The sequence below is a fragment of the Sinocyclocheilus anshuiensis genome, unplaced genomic scaffold (genome assembly GCF_001515605.1).
Source record: "Sinocyclocheilus anshuiensis isolate Anshui unplaced genomic scaffold, SAMN03320099.WGS_v1.1 scaffold553, whole genome shotgun sequence".
Lineage (NCBI taxonomy): Eukaryota > Metazoa > Chordata > Actinopteri > Cypriniformes > Cyprinidae > Sinocyclocheilus > Sinocyclocheilus anshuiensis.
The window spans coordinates 298121-314589 of record NW_015539821.1 but is presented as its reverse complement, the minus strand read 5'-3'; the positions used below and the strand labels follow the sequence as shown (position 1 = coordinate 314589).

The window sequence follows — 16469 nt, the reverse complement described above, 5'->3', positions numbered from 1 at the left end:
CTGCTTGCCACACTTTGCTGATCTTGCCCTCCCTTTGTGGATGTTGTTTTCTCTTGTCTTTTCTCTCGCTCTCTCTCTCTTTCTGTCTTCTTCCCTTGCCTTGCTCGCTTTACCTTGTTGTAGCCAAGGCTTTTCAAGCTGCTAGTTCGTCTTTGGGCATCCTGGAGGCACTGCAGAACCCACACAAACACACACACACATACACACACAAACTTGGACAGACACATGCACAACCATAATAAGCCTTTTTTTTCCTAGTGTTTTTTCATGTTTCTTTGCTTGTGGGAAGACATCTCTGCAGCTCTGATAACTATCAAGTGAGATTTCTCTTCATCTTTTTTAAAAAACGTATCGTTTTGAGCTGGACAGACTGACTGCTGAAGGAAAACCCGACGGAGAAATGAGTGATTATCCGCTGGCGGAGGACAGGCCTTGCCGGACGTCCTGAGACGCAGCTCTCCCTGTGATCCGCAAAAGACCCACTCCACAAAAAAAAAAAAAAAAAAAAAAAAACGGCCCTGCGAACAATGGCGTGCACGTGAACTTCTGTGTGTGTGCGACCCTTTGGTGTGGGACACACACATGTGCCCGCTCAAACACAATAGCAGTTTTGGGAAAGAAGCTAAGGTTGAAAAAGAACAAGAAGAGAGGGAAGAAAGGAGAAATACTCTTATTCGTTGGCGGGAGTGAGAGGTGGAGGACAGGGGAGGGCCACGGAGCTACTCATGTACCCGAGAGAAGGCCTTTCACTGGGGCTGGAGGAGAGGGGAGGAAAGACTGGCTCTCTGGCCTCTGGGCTGTCTCTCCTACAACAGGTTGGCTGCTGGCAATTCAGTCTCAATGCTTGGGTAAGTGCTCAGCGCTAATACACACGCTGTTTTCACACTCCTGTGGCCCTTTTAAAATCTTCTTTCTTCTTTTGTTAGACATACTCAGTGCTAGGACTGTGGTAAAGGATGTCATTTTATCTGCCTCAGAGTGGCTTAAGATGTCTGTGAGTGTGTGTGTGTGTGTGTGTTTCATAAGGAAGAACTAAGAGATAGATAGATGGATATGGCATTAAAAAAATGTCTGATGACAGGGTTGAGGGTTTGGAAGGGAAGTCATAATATATGAACAGAAGGAATATAGCATAAGTATTGTTGGTGCTTATTTTTAGGCTGTGGCTTTGATGTTTAAGATTTGAAATTTGCATTTAAGAAAATTAGTTTGGTTGTTATTTAATTTTTCTTTATTGCTTTAAATTAACAAAAAACAATTATTTCATTTACTTGATGCTTAAAATGCATCAATAATTATTCATTAAATAATCCTGCACCTTTATGTTGTTTTCAATTTCATTAGAAGCAATATTACATGTTTTCTTGTTTTTTTTTTAACCAATTTGATTTACAGTTTTCTTTATCATAATTGTTTTTATATTAAGGAAGTAAAGAATTGGCACTATGTTTTTCTGTATTGAGAACAGAGGAGGGAAGTTGCTATTTATATTTTCGTAGAGTGTCAAAGTTAGGCATTTGTTTTGTTTGTATCCGTTTGTGTGAGCGGTGGGCGGATGAGGGTTGTTATAGTGACGGTGACATCATCATAGTTCCATATTCTTTTGAAGTTCTCATTTCGAGCTTTCTTTTCTGAACGACACGCATTGGCTGCGTGGATTTGGCTGCATCTATTTCTTGCTCATTTGAACATTCCGATACATAAACAAGCGTGGATGTTTTCTGCATTGTGTCCACTGTGCTTGGATGCGAGCCACTGGCACGTACACTTCTCGAGTTCAAGTTCTTGGCAGCTTTTTCTGCTTGCTCTGGAATTTCGCAGGCCTGAGAGCCCCTCTATCCATCATGAGGATGTCACACCCCCTGCGTGTCCCCCCCACCCCAGCCCCACTACAGCTCATTAGAGCCCACAAGCTCCAGTGACAACTCATCATATCATGCCGTAAAGCGGAGAGAGGCGCTCGGGCCCTCAGGGGCCACAAGGTCGCAACCTTCACATTTTGTCTTTAAATTGCTCTGCAAGGTGCCACCAAGCGGAAATGCAGCGCCAACAGCTTTTTCCTGCTGCTGTCCGGCCCTCTGTCTTCCTCTTTTTCCTTGTATCTCTTCCACAGGCCACTCACAGATACCAGATACCACTAATATAACTAAGTATCGCAATTTTTTTCTAATAATCAGCTGATGTAAGATTTACTTTGTATCAGAGTTCTTTTACATTATAAATTGTACATTTTTAATTATGATTTATTGAAATTATGATTTATTATGGAAATGTATATAGTAAATGTATATTTTTATAACTACGATCTGCTCTTAAATATTTAAGTCTAAAAAAAACTCCCAGTCTCTATTAAATGATTTTTTTAAATAAGATTAACTAAATATCAGGATTCTCCTACATATTAAGCTAAACATTTTAAATTAGAATTTTTATGATTTATTTAAATTATAATTTATTATGGAAATTTATATAGTAAATATATATTTTTATAACTATGTTCTGCTCTTAAATATTTCATTGTCAAAAAAAACCGCTACAGTCTTTATGAAATTATTATTTTTTAATTATTGTTTAAATATTTTACAAATATTTATGTATGTAATTATTTATTTATTTATTTGCTTTGTTGTAAAGCTTACCCTTGAGTATTTGTGCTTTGTTGTAAAGTGGCCTTGAGTATTGTGAAAATCGATATATAAATGATACAAATAAGAATAATTATATGTATATAATACTACTACCACTACTACTACTACTACTACTACTACTACTACTACTACTAATTAAAATTTGCTGCAAATTGTTACTAAAATGATCATGGCAATTTGTTGCTCAAAAGGAATTCGGATCCCTGATATATTCTTTCTCTTATTTGACAGTGTGTATTTTGTGAGTATAAAAAGTGATTCTTGTGATCAGAATCATGAAAAGTAAAAAACTGTCTGAAGACTTATCTAAAGATGTCAGAAGGGTGAGTGCATGTGTGTGTGAGTGTGTGTGCACATAACTTGGTTTGAAACGAGAGAGGAAGAGAGAGTGAAGGACAGGATTTGATAGACGCTGCATCAAAATGAGTGTGACATGCTCTTCTAAGACAAACAGGCCTCTCCATGGCCTCTCCATTAAAACAGGCCAGGCTTTTGTAAGACCACCACTAGGGGTCACGACCCCAAGCAGAAACTGTCAATCTTATTGGTTCGGAGGAGGGTACGTTTGTCTACAGATTTACTCACACAATCAATGGCTATGCAGACAGATTTTGTTGACACATATTAAGAGTATTTTATATTTATTTACCTTACCAAAATACATCTACAAACTGCTGTTTTTTTTCAGGAAATTACCACATTTGGAAATCTAGTTTTAATTTTTTGATATTATCATTATTATTATTTAGCTGGTTATGTGAATTAGTCCTTTAGCATTTTTTCCTCTGTGTAGTTGTGATGGTTGTGGTGGGAGGTATTGGCAAACTATTAAACAGGAAGTAGCCCGCTTTCTTTGCACATAATAGGGAAAAAGACGGCCACATATTTTCTTTGTGTTCCTTGTGTGGGTTTATTGTGCGTCTCGCTGGACCTCCGTGTGTCTGTCTCTAAACTCAATGAGTTGTTTAGAAGTAGGGTTTTAAAGAGCGCCTATTCTGCGATTGTTAGCGCCCGACAGTATGTGGTTGTCCGCGGGTATGCACAGGCGCATACGTAGGTGGTCTTCTTCACTCCCCTGAGATGCTAGAGACAATTAGCTATGTCTGGAAGAACATGGTAAAGCCATCGTACAATAGCAACGGGGTCAATAGAGCCAGATTTATTGTGAAGCTTTTCTTAAGACTGAACTCTTAATGGACTTGAATAGCACTCAGAAGGGAAATTGTTTAAAGAATGTGTTTTTGTATGGTGATTATCCATTGCGCCATGTTATTTTTGTCCCGCTGTGTGTCTTGTCCGGAAGGCGTCATGACAAAAAAGAAAAACCAAACAGAAAAGTGCTTGCATGTTTTAAAATGAGGCCTAAACGCAGGTCCATGTTTTAAGTAGTCTTTCTAGCAGGCGCGGGTCTCCCAATGTGAAGAATAAAAGTTCAAGAAATTCCATTTCTAGCTATTCCAATCTACCTCCTTTTTTCTTCTTAGGGTCTTACTGATCTGTTCACGTAGAGAAGCGGGCAGAAACGCTACTGTAGCGAACTGCGATAGCGTGCTGCGCTCCCTAGAAGCCAGTTAAACGGGATGCCCAGCTATTATTCGTGTGGCTATGTGGCGTTTGAAAGGGGTTCTGTTAGACGCAGTGACTGTGATGTAAATCATTTGGCTTGTCTCTGGGTGAATGTGGCCGCAGTGGACAGCCATTTGGAGCTGTCCCTCAATGGAGAGGCCTTGGACAAAAGAACTCATTTAAATGGCTACTAAAGCCTTTCAGCGCAGGGAGAATTGACAACATTCTTTCACATCATTACTGAGGGGGAGGTTATGGGGTAGCTCGTGGTGGAGGAGTGTGCAGCACCATTCCTTTAATGGCAAACTCGTCAGCCTTGTTTGGCAGCTGTCATCATCTCGTCTGTTTTTCTGATGAGAGGTCTTTCTTTTTAAAATGTATTTTTATATCTTATCTCTCGAGTTGTTTTTCTCTGTGGCCTCGCGCTTTCCTTTTTCGCATTTCTCTTTCTGTCTCCATGCTGTTTTCTGCTCTCAGGGGCCCCAAAAACATCCCCAGAGCCCCTTTTCTTTCCCCAAGCAGCTCTGTTCAGTTCATTAATCTTTCATTGGGAGTATGGCAGAACGGAACGCCCCAGTGCTGAAAGCGGCCTCTCTCTGTGCCTCTTTCTCCACGTTTAGAGTCCCTGGATGGATACTTCAACCTCTCAGGCCTGGGCCCTGGTGTCCTTCCTATTCTCAGAGCTTAGATATTTTAGTCCTGACAAAAGGATGGCTCACCTCTGCTTTTATAAATCATGTCCTGACATCCAACACCATTGCTTTTTTAACAACATCTCAAGTGCTGGATTTAATTTGGCACGTTTTAAATAAAGACAGTGGCCCCTATGTGCCCTTTTCCATTCCCTCGAATGTGCTGCGGGACATGCACAGCTGTCAATCAGACACGTGGGCGCCTCAAAACCCGCATGCATGTGAACAACTCAGGGTGTGAGATTTTTTCCTGTCAGTCGGCTCGGTTAGCGCCAATTTATGCAGCGTCTACGGAAGCAAATCCCAGTCCACGTGTGGCCCGTCAAATCTACGGCACGGCAGTAATCTGGTTAGGTCGCGTGTACTGGGAATACACTAATGCCAGGCTATGCCTCAGCACCCCTCTGCTCGGCTGTAATCTTGGGTAATTGAAAATGGGGCCTGTGCCACTTAAGAACACAAAGAGCAGATTACATAGCTAAAACCAATGTGACCAAAATGCAGAAATGGATTTTCTCTCTTCCCCTCCACCCCTCCTCTCCTATCTTTTATAATGCAAACCCTTTCCAAAACCAGACCCTGAAGGAAGAGGAAGGGGTAGGAGCGCGAGATGTGGGTAACCCAGAGAAAAAGGAGGGAGAGCAAGAGTGTGCTTAGAATGACTGTCATTTGGTTTATTAGGTGGTTTCTGTGATTGTAAACGTGATGCTTTTTGGGTCAGAGACACGTAATGCAATCAGGCTTTTATGTATCCAATGGCTGTTTGAATCAATATTGTGTACCTCTGAAAGTGTTTTTAATTACAAACCACACTGTTCTGAGAATGGGCTTGTGGTTTGTGATGGATGCATAGTTGAAATCGAGGCGCCAGTGTGTTTCTGCCTCAACCCAAACATGTATTAACAGCTTCTTCTTCTTCCCACCCCCTTCCCTCTCTTTTTCTGTTTCTTGCCAGTCTAATAAGGTCCCCGTGGTACAGCACCCTCACCATGTGCACCCGCTCACACCTCTGATCACCTACAGCAATGAGCACTTCACGCCTGGGAACCCCCCTCCACATCTACAGGCAGACGTGGACCCCAAAACAGGTACATATGCATGCACGTCTTCCTTTACATTCATGAATTTCAAAACAGGCAGGACGAAACCCAAGGCTAACCTTCAGGCCTGTTAACTAGCCTAACCTATTCAGGCGCTGTCACGGTTACACTGTGTGATCTCGCCAGTCTGTACTACTGCATTCACAGCTACCTGGTAAGATGCATCAGAGCGTTTCAGAGTTGTCTTGGCTCAGGGCCAAGATTGCACCTCTCCTTTCGTGTGCCATGTTGAGATGGAGCTGTTGACCTGGGTCAGTTAAGCCTGTGGAGCCACTTGACTTCTGGGAGATGTAGCCGGGGACCTCTGTTACTTAACTGCGGGATCCCGAAGCAATTCTTTTTCTGATTCTGAGAAACAAAATCTCAGTTTTTGCCCCGTTTTGATGACATACAAATCGGACAATTGTGGAGTCTAGATTTCCCAACCAGGATGAAAACTGTATGAACAGGAGGTTTACCGGGAAACTCGATTTGAAGGCTTATGTTTTATCTGTCAGGATTCTCATCTCAAAACAAAAAGATTTCTGTTCAGCTGTGATATAATGTCATTTGGTGGTATGTTTCAGAATCAGATTATTGCACAGAGAGGCATTTTGTAAACACTATACAGTCGAACAGCTGCTCTTCAAAGCTGTCAACAACCTTTCATGCTGACTTTAAGAGGTCTTTTTCTGCTCTCATAACAGACCTTATCACTAAGGGCCTCTTTAAGGACTCAGAGACTGTTTAATGTGCTGCTTAATGGCTCGCTTAATTGAGTTTAGAGTTTAATTAATTAACAAATTGTATTAAGACCGCTGTACGCAGTGCCAATGTGCTGTGGAGGCATTGTTTTCCTCCTCCTGCGCAGCTAGCATTAGCCAGCACTGCAGTATCAAGCAGAATTTTTACACTCGTTTTAGTCATTTACCTTTAGAATGACTACTTTTGTTGAGTTTTTATTTTTACTGAACCAGTAGATTTTGAGGCAAACTAGTATCAAGTAGTCTAAGTGGAAGTACATTGAGTCAGTCCAAAGTCAGCTAGTTTGTTAGCTAGATGTTTATTTTGTCATTCACATAGTTGCTAAAAGCTCTTGTGAAAAGTTGTAAGATATTCTATGCTAACTTATGCTATTGTAAACCATCTCCCCACCACATGTAATGTTAATAATGTAGTTAATTGGTCGTTAAACTCTAAAACCAATATTGGGACTGTTTCCACACTTGAACAGATATCCACCGCAAATGTGTCAGTCTCTCTGAACACGTGCCGCAGTGTTTGCATTGTTGACTTGTGAACCTCAATTATCGCCCGTTGTTAATCCTCTGATTCGATAGACAAATGTGACAGGGCTCTGTATTTTTTCTCCTCTCTCCCGTGTGCCATACAACATCGTGGCTGCCTCCACAAGCTTTGATCAGAACGTGTGATTTAGAGCTGTGCATGTGAGCTCAACCTCCTCCCTCTCCCACCTCCCTCTGATGTTGACTTTGTTCAATTGTGTATCTCACAAAGGATAAATTTAACACTTAAACTTCATCGGGGAATTTCTGTGTCAGGACAAGAGCAGAAACATTTGCACACCGTTCACACACACACATCTCTCTCTCTCTCTCTCTCTTCATTCTTTTCTTTGCATTTTTTGTCTCTTGCAGGAATCCCAAGGCCTCCACATCCTTCAGATATATCCCCCTACTACCCTCTGTCACCTGGCACTGTAGGCCAGATTCCCCATCCGCTAGGATGGTTAGTACCACAGTAAGCAGCCCAGTTTTATTCCTCTTCTTTCATCTTTGTGATTATTATTAATCCTTTGAAACTTTAGTGCTTATTTTTTTGTGGTGTTATAACATGATGTACAGTGGGGTCCAGTCTGAGATCTTAAAAATGCTTTTAATTAATTAATTTTGAATATAATTCTTTTTTATTTAATGTATATTTTAATATATACCAGAACATTTACATTTTGAATAAAATATTTGATTAAAATAAAATATTACAATTTTATTAGTGTTTATTTTATTTTACAGCTTTTATATTTCTAGGGTTCAATTTGATTATGAATCACAGATTTTTTTTTTGAGGAATCCAACTTTATATATTATGACATTCATAAGACTGCATTTGTTCAAATATGTTGCATTTTGTTATTGTGTATTTTATATTCGCCAGGCCTCTGTCCACTTTGCTGTGGGCCTCTGGGTATTTAAGATGCAGTTTGAGACTTCGGCCATCACATACCACAAAAGCTAACTCTTAACCTCTGTACAGTTTATACATTCTGGAAAGGCACCGCTGGGGCCCACAGCAATGCACCCATGGCTTTCTTCAACCCCTAAACTCTAAATTGCCTCTTTGTGGCAAATGCTATTTTGCATGTCTCTGTATTGTCCAATTAGAGTAATGAACTGTGATTGCCAGTATTTTACCCACAATTCCACACGGGGGCTCTCCCCTGGTAACCCTTGTCAACACTTGTTAATATGACAAAAGGCTACAAATTAAGCTCTGTTAATTTAATGTTTTCTCACCGCGATCTAAATACCGAGAGATGCCCCAAGCGCAGCCACGGCCCTTTGATTCTCTGCACTTTATTTTGGTATAAATTTACATTCATTATTGTTTGTCTTTGGATGTGTAGACCTCAATTAGCGTGATGGCTCCATTAAAGGGGCCGGTGCTTCATCTTTAATTAGCACAACAAAACACCTAGTTTCAGCTCAGGGAGAGGGGCCTCCATCGACACCAAGCGCAGGGTTATGAAATTTAATTAGCCATTCCTATCAGATTTGTGGCATTCAAATTGTTCAGAGTTTGCCTCCCTTTGATCTGCGCTCTGCAATCCCCTAGATTTTTGTTCTGATCAAATGAGAATAAAGCCGCCTGCATAGAGAGTGCTTTTTTCCCCTCTTTTTTCATCCCTTCCTTTACCTCTCTTCCTTTCTTCTTTTCCTAGGCAAGGTCAACCAGTTTACCCAATCACGACGGGAGGTTTCAGACACCCCTACCCAACTGCCCTCACTGTCAATGCGTCCATGTCAAGGTGAGTTGAGCCTTGGGACGGCCGACTCGCTGAGAACGCGAGCGTGTCAAAACCTCTGCAAACTTCTCCCTTAAGGAGAGACAGCTCTCGCCTCAGTGTTCAATAAGACGGTCCCATGCGATCCGCTACGTATTCAGATATTAATTATTGTTATCATTTTATAATGAGACCCCTAAAGAACGTTTACCCCGACTGAATGGCAGAGAACAAGAGGACTGTCAATTTAGCTACAGTCACATGCAGAAGTAAAGAATCTCTTCGTAAAATGCTGCAGATTTCGAGGGCCGTTGTTGGACTCTGAGCGAGAGCTTTGTGTGGGCTCTTGGGGTCTGGTTCAAGTGGCAATTTGGACACAAATGTCCCCAAGAGAGCAATAATGGTTGTGTGTGTGGGGGGATTGTGGGATATGTGTGTGAGCGTATGTTTGTTTTAACTGTCACAGTGATTGCTCCCTTGTGACTGTTCCTCATCTGTTATGTGAGAAGTGGGAGGTGTTTGCTGTAGATGACAAATCTCTGTTTGCTTTATTGCTTTAATGTCATTTAAACATAAAAGTGAGATGCAAACAGCTTCATATGGTGGTCACCTTCTGCATTTACTCAGCCTTTCCCCCCTAATCTGAAACATATGATACTCTTTTCGCAATGATGATGAATGTGACGATGATGATGATGGTGGTAGTGCTGAGGCTAGCCAGAGAGGCACAGAGGCAGATCTGGTTTATAGTTTCGAGAAATGGAGACCAACTCAAGCCCAGCCTGTGTCTCCAGACAGGGACAAACTCCTGTTTAATTGCAGTGTGATTGGAAAAGCAGATCTGGAGGCCTGGTGAGCTTGGACCAGCAGACGTTGATGGATAAATGTGAGCATGGAAGCAAGAACGGGGGCGGTTTGTGCGCCTTAAACACTGGCCTGGGTTTGAGCATTTTTGAGGGGAGAAAAGCTTTGGAGAAGATACTCAGAGCTCAGAGAGAGTTTCTGTTCAGGAAATTAGGATATTTAACATGCTCAAACATTGGGCTCTCATTCATGAAACACAAGTGGAAACAAATCTGTGTGAATTGTGCAAAATTTGTGTCATTCCTGCATAAATTGTTGCATAAATATGTCAAATTTACTTGAGAATGATTTGATGAACAGTTCGTTCATTAAAAAAGCAGAAACGAATGTGTAAATTATTCGCCAAACTATTCTTGCGTAATTATACATTTTTGTGTACAAACTATACTTATGAAAAATGTATTCTTGAAAAAGAAAAAATATTTAATCAAACGAGCAGAATTAATTTTTGTGTATATCACTCGTAAAATATTTTTTCTAGATTCGTTCTCATTGATGCAACAAATCTAGTAAATTGCTTTACAAACAGTTCACTCTTAAGTACATTGACACATTTATGCACAATATGTTTTACAAACAATTCATTCATGAAATGAGCAGAACGAATTTCAGTAAAATCATTTGTAAAATCTTAACGAAAAACAACTCATTAAATGCAAAAATTTTTTTTACATAAGAATAACTAATGAACAGTTCATTCTTGAACTGCAAATTACTTCAAGAAACATGAGCAGAAAAAAATTATTCATAAGTAAATAATAAAACATAAAGTAAATTATCTTAGTGAATGCAGCAAATTCACACAAGAATGTTCTAACAAACAATTAACATTCATTCTGCTTGCGTGAGTAAATGAGGCCCAATCTCGCACTTGCATCTAGTATATTTTCATCATCATCACACAGTTTAAAGTGGTCAGGCCAAACATAACAGCTCTGAAACACAATATTTAGCTCTGCAGTGATGATCCGAGTGCATTGGCTGCTGCTCTGCTTATGACACCAGGGTCTTTGCAGCCAGTCCTGACTCTTAAAGGTCTGTTTTATTACAGCTGGCTCTGAAACCAAGGCCTTACACATTTGACACCAACAGCTTTCACCCTGTGTGTAGGCCTGTCACGATAACAACTTTTTGTTGTGCGATATATTGCCCCAGAAATAATTGCGATAAGCGATATTATTGTCATTTTAAACACCATTTTATGCCACTGAATATATAATCATAATGTAACGGCATAATAATGCAAGAAGGCCTACACACTTCCAAATGACAACAAACTTTTAATTTTTAAGAATATTTAGATAATGGAAATTAAGTATCAAAATATTAGATACCTTAAAAAACCTGAATAAATAGTAAATAAACATTTTCTAACAAAAAGTGCAAAGTAACAAGTAGAAAAAAAGAAAAATGCACAAAATCCTTGTATGGAGATTTTTCCATCTAGAGATTTTTCCCTGACCTTCTTTTCTCTGTAAATGAAGGGTGCACACTATTGCTGAAAAACACAATCACTACTCAGCAGTCAGATGTCCGTACGCACAAAGGCACAGATCCCTAAACAAGGCCATATCTGCAGATAAAACTTTTTTTGTAGAAGCATTTTTTTTAAATTTGAACTAGCATCTAATGACTATACCACGTTATGTACGAGAACCTGCAAAAGACACAGGCGCAAGTGGAATGCAATGTACAAAACATAGAGACATTAATTTTTAAGTAAATATAATGGGCGATATATTGCGTCACCAAAAATGATTGAGGTCATGTACATATATTGCGCGATAAGTCGATATATTGATTATTGCGACAGGCCTACCTGTGTGTGTGTTTTGAGGTCTCGGCTCCATAGAGAAGTCATTTGTACTGTACCCTGCCTAGGCCTGCTCCGCCGTCAGGAGCCCGTGCGGGTCTGCAGCCGCTGCTCCGGCACTGGACCTTCACTTAAGTGACAGCTGATTCTATTCTAATGAGGCCTTTATATTGTGATCATCCTATTTCCAGTGCAGGCTAATTGAATCTTCTGAATGGGGGCTAGGGGGATTGGTGATGTGCTGGGGAAGAGCTAATGCATTTTGATCATCTGTAATTGAATTAGCATAGATTAATAAGTGGTGGTCTTGTGTCTCTGCGGCGGGAAGGTGCTTTAGCATGTTTGTGTCAAAACCAACGTCCTCTGTCATCGGCCTCCTGCGCAAAATAATGAGCACCAGGAAAAGGCTTCATTAATTGTGTTTATGGTTTTTCTGTGAATAAAGCTGGCGAGAGAGAGGGAGAGGGAAGTCTTGCTTTGTCTTCTTTCACAGTCAGTGGACAAGAACTCCAGGAGGCCTCAGGATTAAGAGACGCCCATATGTTGCTCTCCAGTGCCTGTCTTCAGCTCAGAGAGATTCTGATGGCCCTATCTGCTGCTATGTATTATGCAGTTAGCACACAGGGCTTCATGTAGCGATCTGCTTTTCACTCCAGCCTCCTAAAAAATACATTTCAGATCGCGAACGGCATGGACTCGGATCTGGCAAATGAGCTACATAGTTTTGATAATGGGGTTGGAGTCGTACAGGTGTATCGGCTGTCCCGGGTGACAGGGGGAGGAAGTGTAGGCCCCTTGGCCCCTGCCCGTTCCTGCCCTTTGATATGTTCCTCCACCCGCACCTCTGCTCCCATCCCTTCTTTTTCCGCAGAGGAAGAGTAAGTGAATGAGAGACAGAACACACCGGCGGGGTCATTATACATTAAACAGGCGCCGAGGCCATCGCTCCGATTGGCAATTAAATGGCACTCACTGACACTCCGCTGGTGTGGAAGAAGATTGAGACATTGGGCCCTGCAGGGGCCCTTCTCGGCACACCTCTCTGTCTCGCTCTTCCCTCAGCAGGGCTAAATTGGTGGCAGGCTCCGCTGCGTGCTGATGAGCGGAATGATGCCCTGTGCTTCAAAGTGATGGCCGTCATGTTTAAACCATAACCTGGGCCTCGCTATGGCAACAGCGGCACGGGTGGGGGTGGTGCTGATGGGACAGTCTGGAGGAGAAGGAAGAAAAAATTGGACGGCGGAACAGAGGAAATTTTAACAAGTATGCAAGGACAGAAAGAGAAAGAAAAAAGGTGGGGGCTAATGATCATGGCACTGCAGCCACAACGCCGGTCCCCCCTCAGTAGAAGCAGACGGGTGGCCCGGATGACATGGCACAAACACAAATGTGTCAGGGATGAAGGGAAGAGAGAATAGGAGAAGAGAGATTAGGGTGAAACACAGTCCCCAGAGAGAACCTCCAACAGAAACTAGTTGTTCCTTGTGAGTTTACGCTCATCATTATATTCTGGCTCCAAGCCATATAGCCACACTCAAGCAGATAATGAGCTGTTTGAAAAAAATAATTATTCCTTCTCTTTTTTTTTCATCATCCACCATTCTTTCTCTCAAGTTTGTGTACAGCCACACACAGATGGGATGCACTACACACACACATACACATACACACTCAGGCACAGATATGTTCATTTGTACGCTCAGGAATTTATTCTGCTTTCCTACTGATCTTTATAGAATGCTAGGGGGATGATATTATAGATATGTCTTTAAAATAGCCAGGGGGCATTTTAGTTTGATTTAAAGAAAATAATCAAATTGCAAATAAATGAGAAGAAAATGACCACCCTAAATGGTCCAGAATTGACCTCACTAATCAAAAATATGATTTTGAATAAAAAATGTCAGTTAAAACAATTTGACCATATTTAATTTATTCATAAATGTTTGTGGTATGTTTGTCATCAGAACACATTATTTGAAAGAAAATAATGTGCATAATATTTGATCTTTTGTCAAAATACAGTTTTTACTCCACCACTGAAATGAACATGTGGGTGGGAAGAAATAATATTAACCAATAACATTATATCCCACTTTTTATGATGCAGTCAAATCCAAACATTTTGATGTTAAATACATAAAAAAGCGGAACCTAATAGCTTTCTTAAGGTTTTTTTTTTTTGTCTTATTTTTTAATGAATTATTGGTCTGTTATTTTGAAGGAGGAAAAAAAGTAAAAAAAAAAAAAATGTAATCAGTTTCTCTGGCTCTGAAACAACTTTTCTGTTCTGCTTATGTGGCTATGTGGAAAAATTATATTAATAATTTTAACCAATAATTTAATCATAACCCACTTTTTATGATCCAATCAAATCATCATGGGTAAATTTATATCCTGCCCAAAATGTATTCCATCTATTTTGTTTGATTTTGAAATGCATCACATTTTATAACCAAAATGCTTTTTGTGTCATGTTGTGAGTTCTAGATCTTGGATTTGTCATTTATTGCCATTTCCTTTCTTCCACATAACAGATGTATTAGGTCAGTGTTTCCCAACCTTTTTTTAGAGCTGGATTTTCGGTGCATCTCTAATTATTGGCGACATCAGAAATGGATATTATATAATAGATGCTTTTTTGAACATTTTAGCATTTTAAAAATATTAAAAAAAAAATTTAAAAATGATTTTTTACACTGCACCCCTGCTCTCGACAGACGGCACCCCAGGGTGCCGCGGCACCCCGGTTGGGAAACACTGTATTAGGTTACTGCTGCTTTGTCTTTATAACCACTGTGATGTGTCAAGTCTTTAGCTCAGGAATGTGTGTGTGTCCATCCATCATTTCACCCATGTCCACTCTGACGATTTACACAGTCTTTTCTCCTCCAGGTTCCCTCCTCACATGGTGCCCCCCCACCACAGTTTGCACACCACAGGGATCCCCCACCCAGCCATCGTCACGCACAACGTCAAGCAGGAGTCCTCTCACAGTGACATCGGCTCCCTCAACAGCTCGTGAGTTCACTTTACACTTTTCAGTTCTCTATTCATCCAATAAAGTCACAAGTTGGTACGCATACGCTAACATCTGATCCCTCCCATTGGCAGGAAACATCAGGATGCGAAAAAAGAGGAGGAAAAGAAGAAGCAGCCACACATAAAGAAACCTCTGAACGCATTCATGCTTTACATGAAGGAAATGAGAGCCAAAGTGGTGGCAGAGTGCACACTGAAAGAGAGCGCAGCTATCAACCAGATCCTAGGCCGAAGGGTGAGCGCCACACACATTACAAGACTAAAACATCATACAGAGCGGCAGCAGAATGTCTCAGCTACTAAGACCACAGATTATAGTGTTGTCTGTGGTGGAAAACCACTACTTATTCACATTTCTTTTTCTATATAATTGTAAACTTGCTTTATGTTGCTATTGAGTAAAAGTACAATGCCAGGGGAAGGGAACATTTTAATCATGGTGGTTGGACCGCTCATGGAAACACTTCCGTGTTGTTTGAGCCTAAAATATCAGTGGTCTCTTCCTCTGCGATGGCCGCAGTTTTGACGGATGTCTGTGTGTGTGTTTCTCTATGTGCAGTGGCATGCTCTGTCTCGAGAGGAGCAGGCCAAATACTACGAGTTAGCCAGGAAAGAGCGACAGCTTCACATGCAGCTGTACCCCGGCTGGTCAGCACGAGACAACTATGTAAGTTTTTAAGTTTTCAACAAGTAACAATCTTTTCTTCCCTCCCCAGGTGCCACAGAGTAGTTTAAAGCCATCTAGATGTGCATTTTACAAACCATGTGACGATTACCCAACAGCCTTTGGAGAAAACTAAAGCACACAGACCTAAAAAACGGCTGGCTGGTCTTTGCTGGTTTGGCTTCCCAAAACCACTCTAAAACCAGCAAAACAGACCAGCAAGACTTAGTCAAGCTGAAAGACTTTAGATTTATTTTAGCTCTATCCACTGTACCAAGCTTTTCCTCAGTGCAGTCAGGTCTGGGTTTTCCCTGTGTGCCGTGCGACTTTCCTCTGCTTCCATTAGTATTCCACTGGTTCACCTAAAAGGAGAAAGGCGAGCTGAGATCAGAGTAATTAAATAACCACAGGGCCTAAACGCCTCGCAGCTTTGATGAAAGAGGACATCTCTCTCCGCCGCTAGAAATGGGGAATGAGCACAACGTTTACTGTTTCGCCAGAGTTTCGCGCCTGACAAACGGCCCCACCGCCCAGCCTGTCAACTCTCCTTGGAGTCTGACCACGTTTCTTGACTCGCCTAGTCAAAGTTCCTCAACCAGAGTAAGATAATCGCTCTGTCCAGGCCCAACCTTGGCCTCAACGCAATCAGCAGTCACGGACATGTCCGGCAGAACCGTAGCCCATTTTTGAGGAGGACAAATGCAATAAAAGTTCTCTCGCTCTGCTCTTACCCTCCAGTAAACCGAGCTGCTCAAAGAAACCTCAAGAGCTTCCAACCGTTTCACAATGAAAAGAAAACTAAGCAGCAGTGAGAAAACAAGGAATAAACAAAATCAGAGAAATAGGACGAAGGGAACGATAGGGAAAGTTCTGTTTTGTCCTGCAGTGGCATTTCAAACCTTCAGGCTCTTACATGAATAAATAAATCAGTGAAAACATTGGGCTCTCTTGTTCATTTCATGTCTTGGTCTTTTCTGCAATATAATAACTAAGGTTCCAATGGAATAGGACTCACCAGCTGCCCCCCACCCCCTGCCCAGCCCCCCTCCAGCATTTATCGTACTGTGATATGTATGTTT

General features: G+C 41.2%; 1 protein-coding gene across 1 annotated transcript in view; it reads left to right on the top strand.

The window, feature by feature from the left end:
- Positions 1–16469, top strand: part of LOC107684123 (transcription factor 7-like 2) — a 100181-nt gene that overhangs the window by 77779 nt on the left and 5933 nt on the right. Inside the window, exons 5-10 of the mRNA XM_016480335.1 lie at positions 5862–5994; positions 7644–7746; positions 8945–9031; positions 14580–14705; positions 14799–14961; positions 15286–15393. Of these exons, the coding sequence (XP_016335821.1) occupies positions 5862–5994; positions 7644–7746; positions 8945–9031; positions 14580–14705; positions 14799–14961; positions 15286–15393 (720 nt within the window). The remainder of the gene's footprint in view (positions 1–5861; positions 5995–7643; positions 7747–8944; positions 9032–14579; positions 14706–14798; positions 14962–15285; positions 15394–16469) is intronic.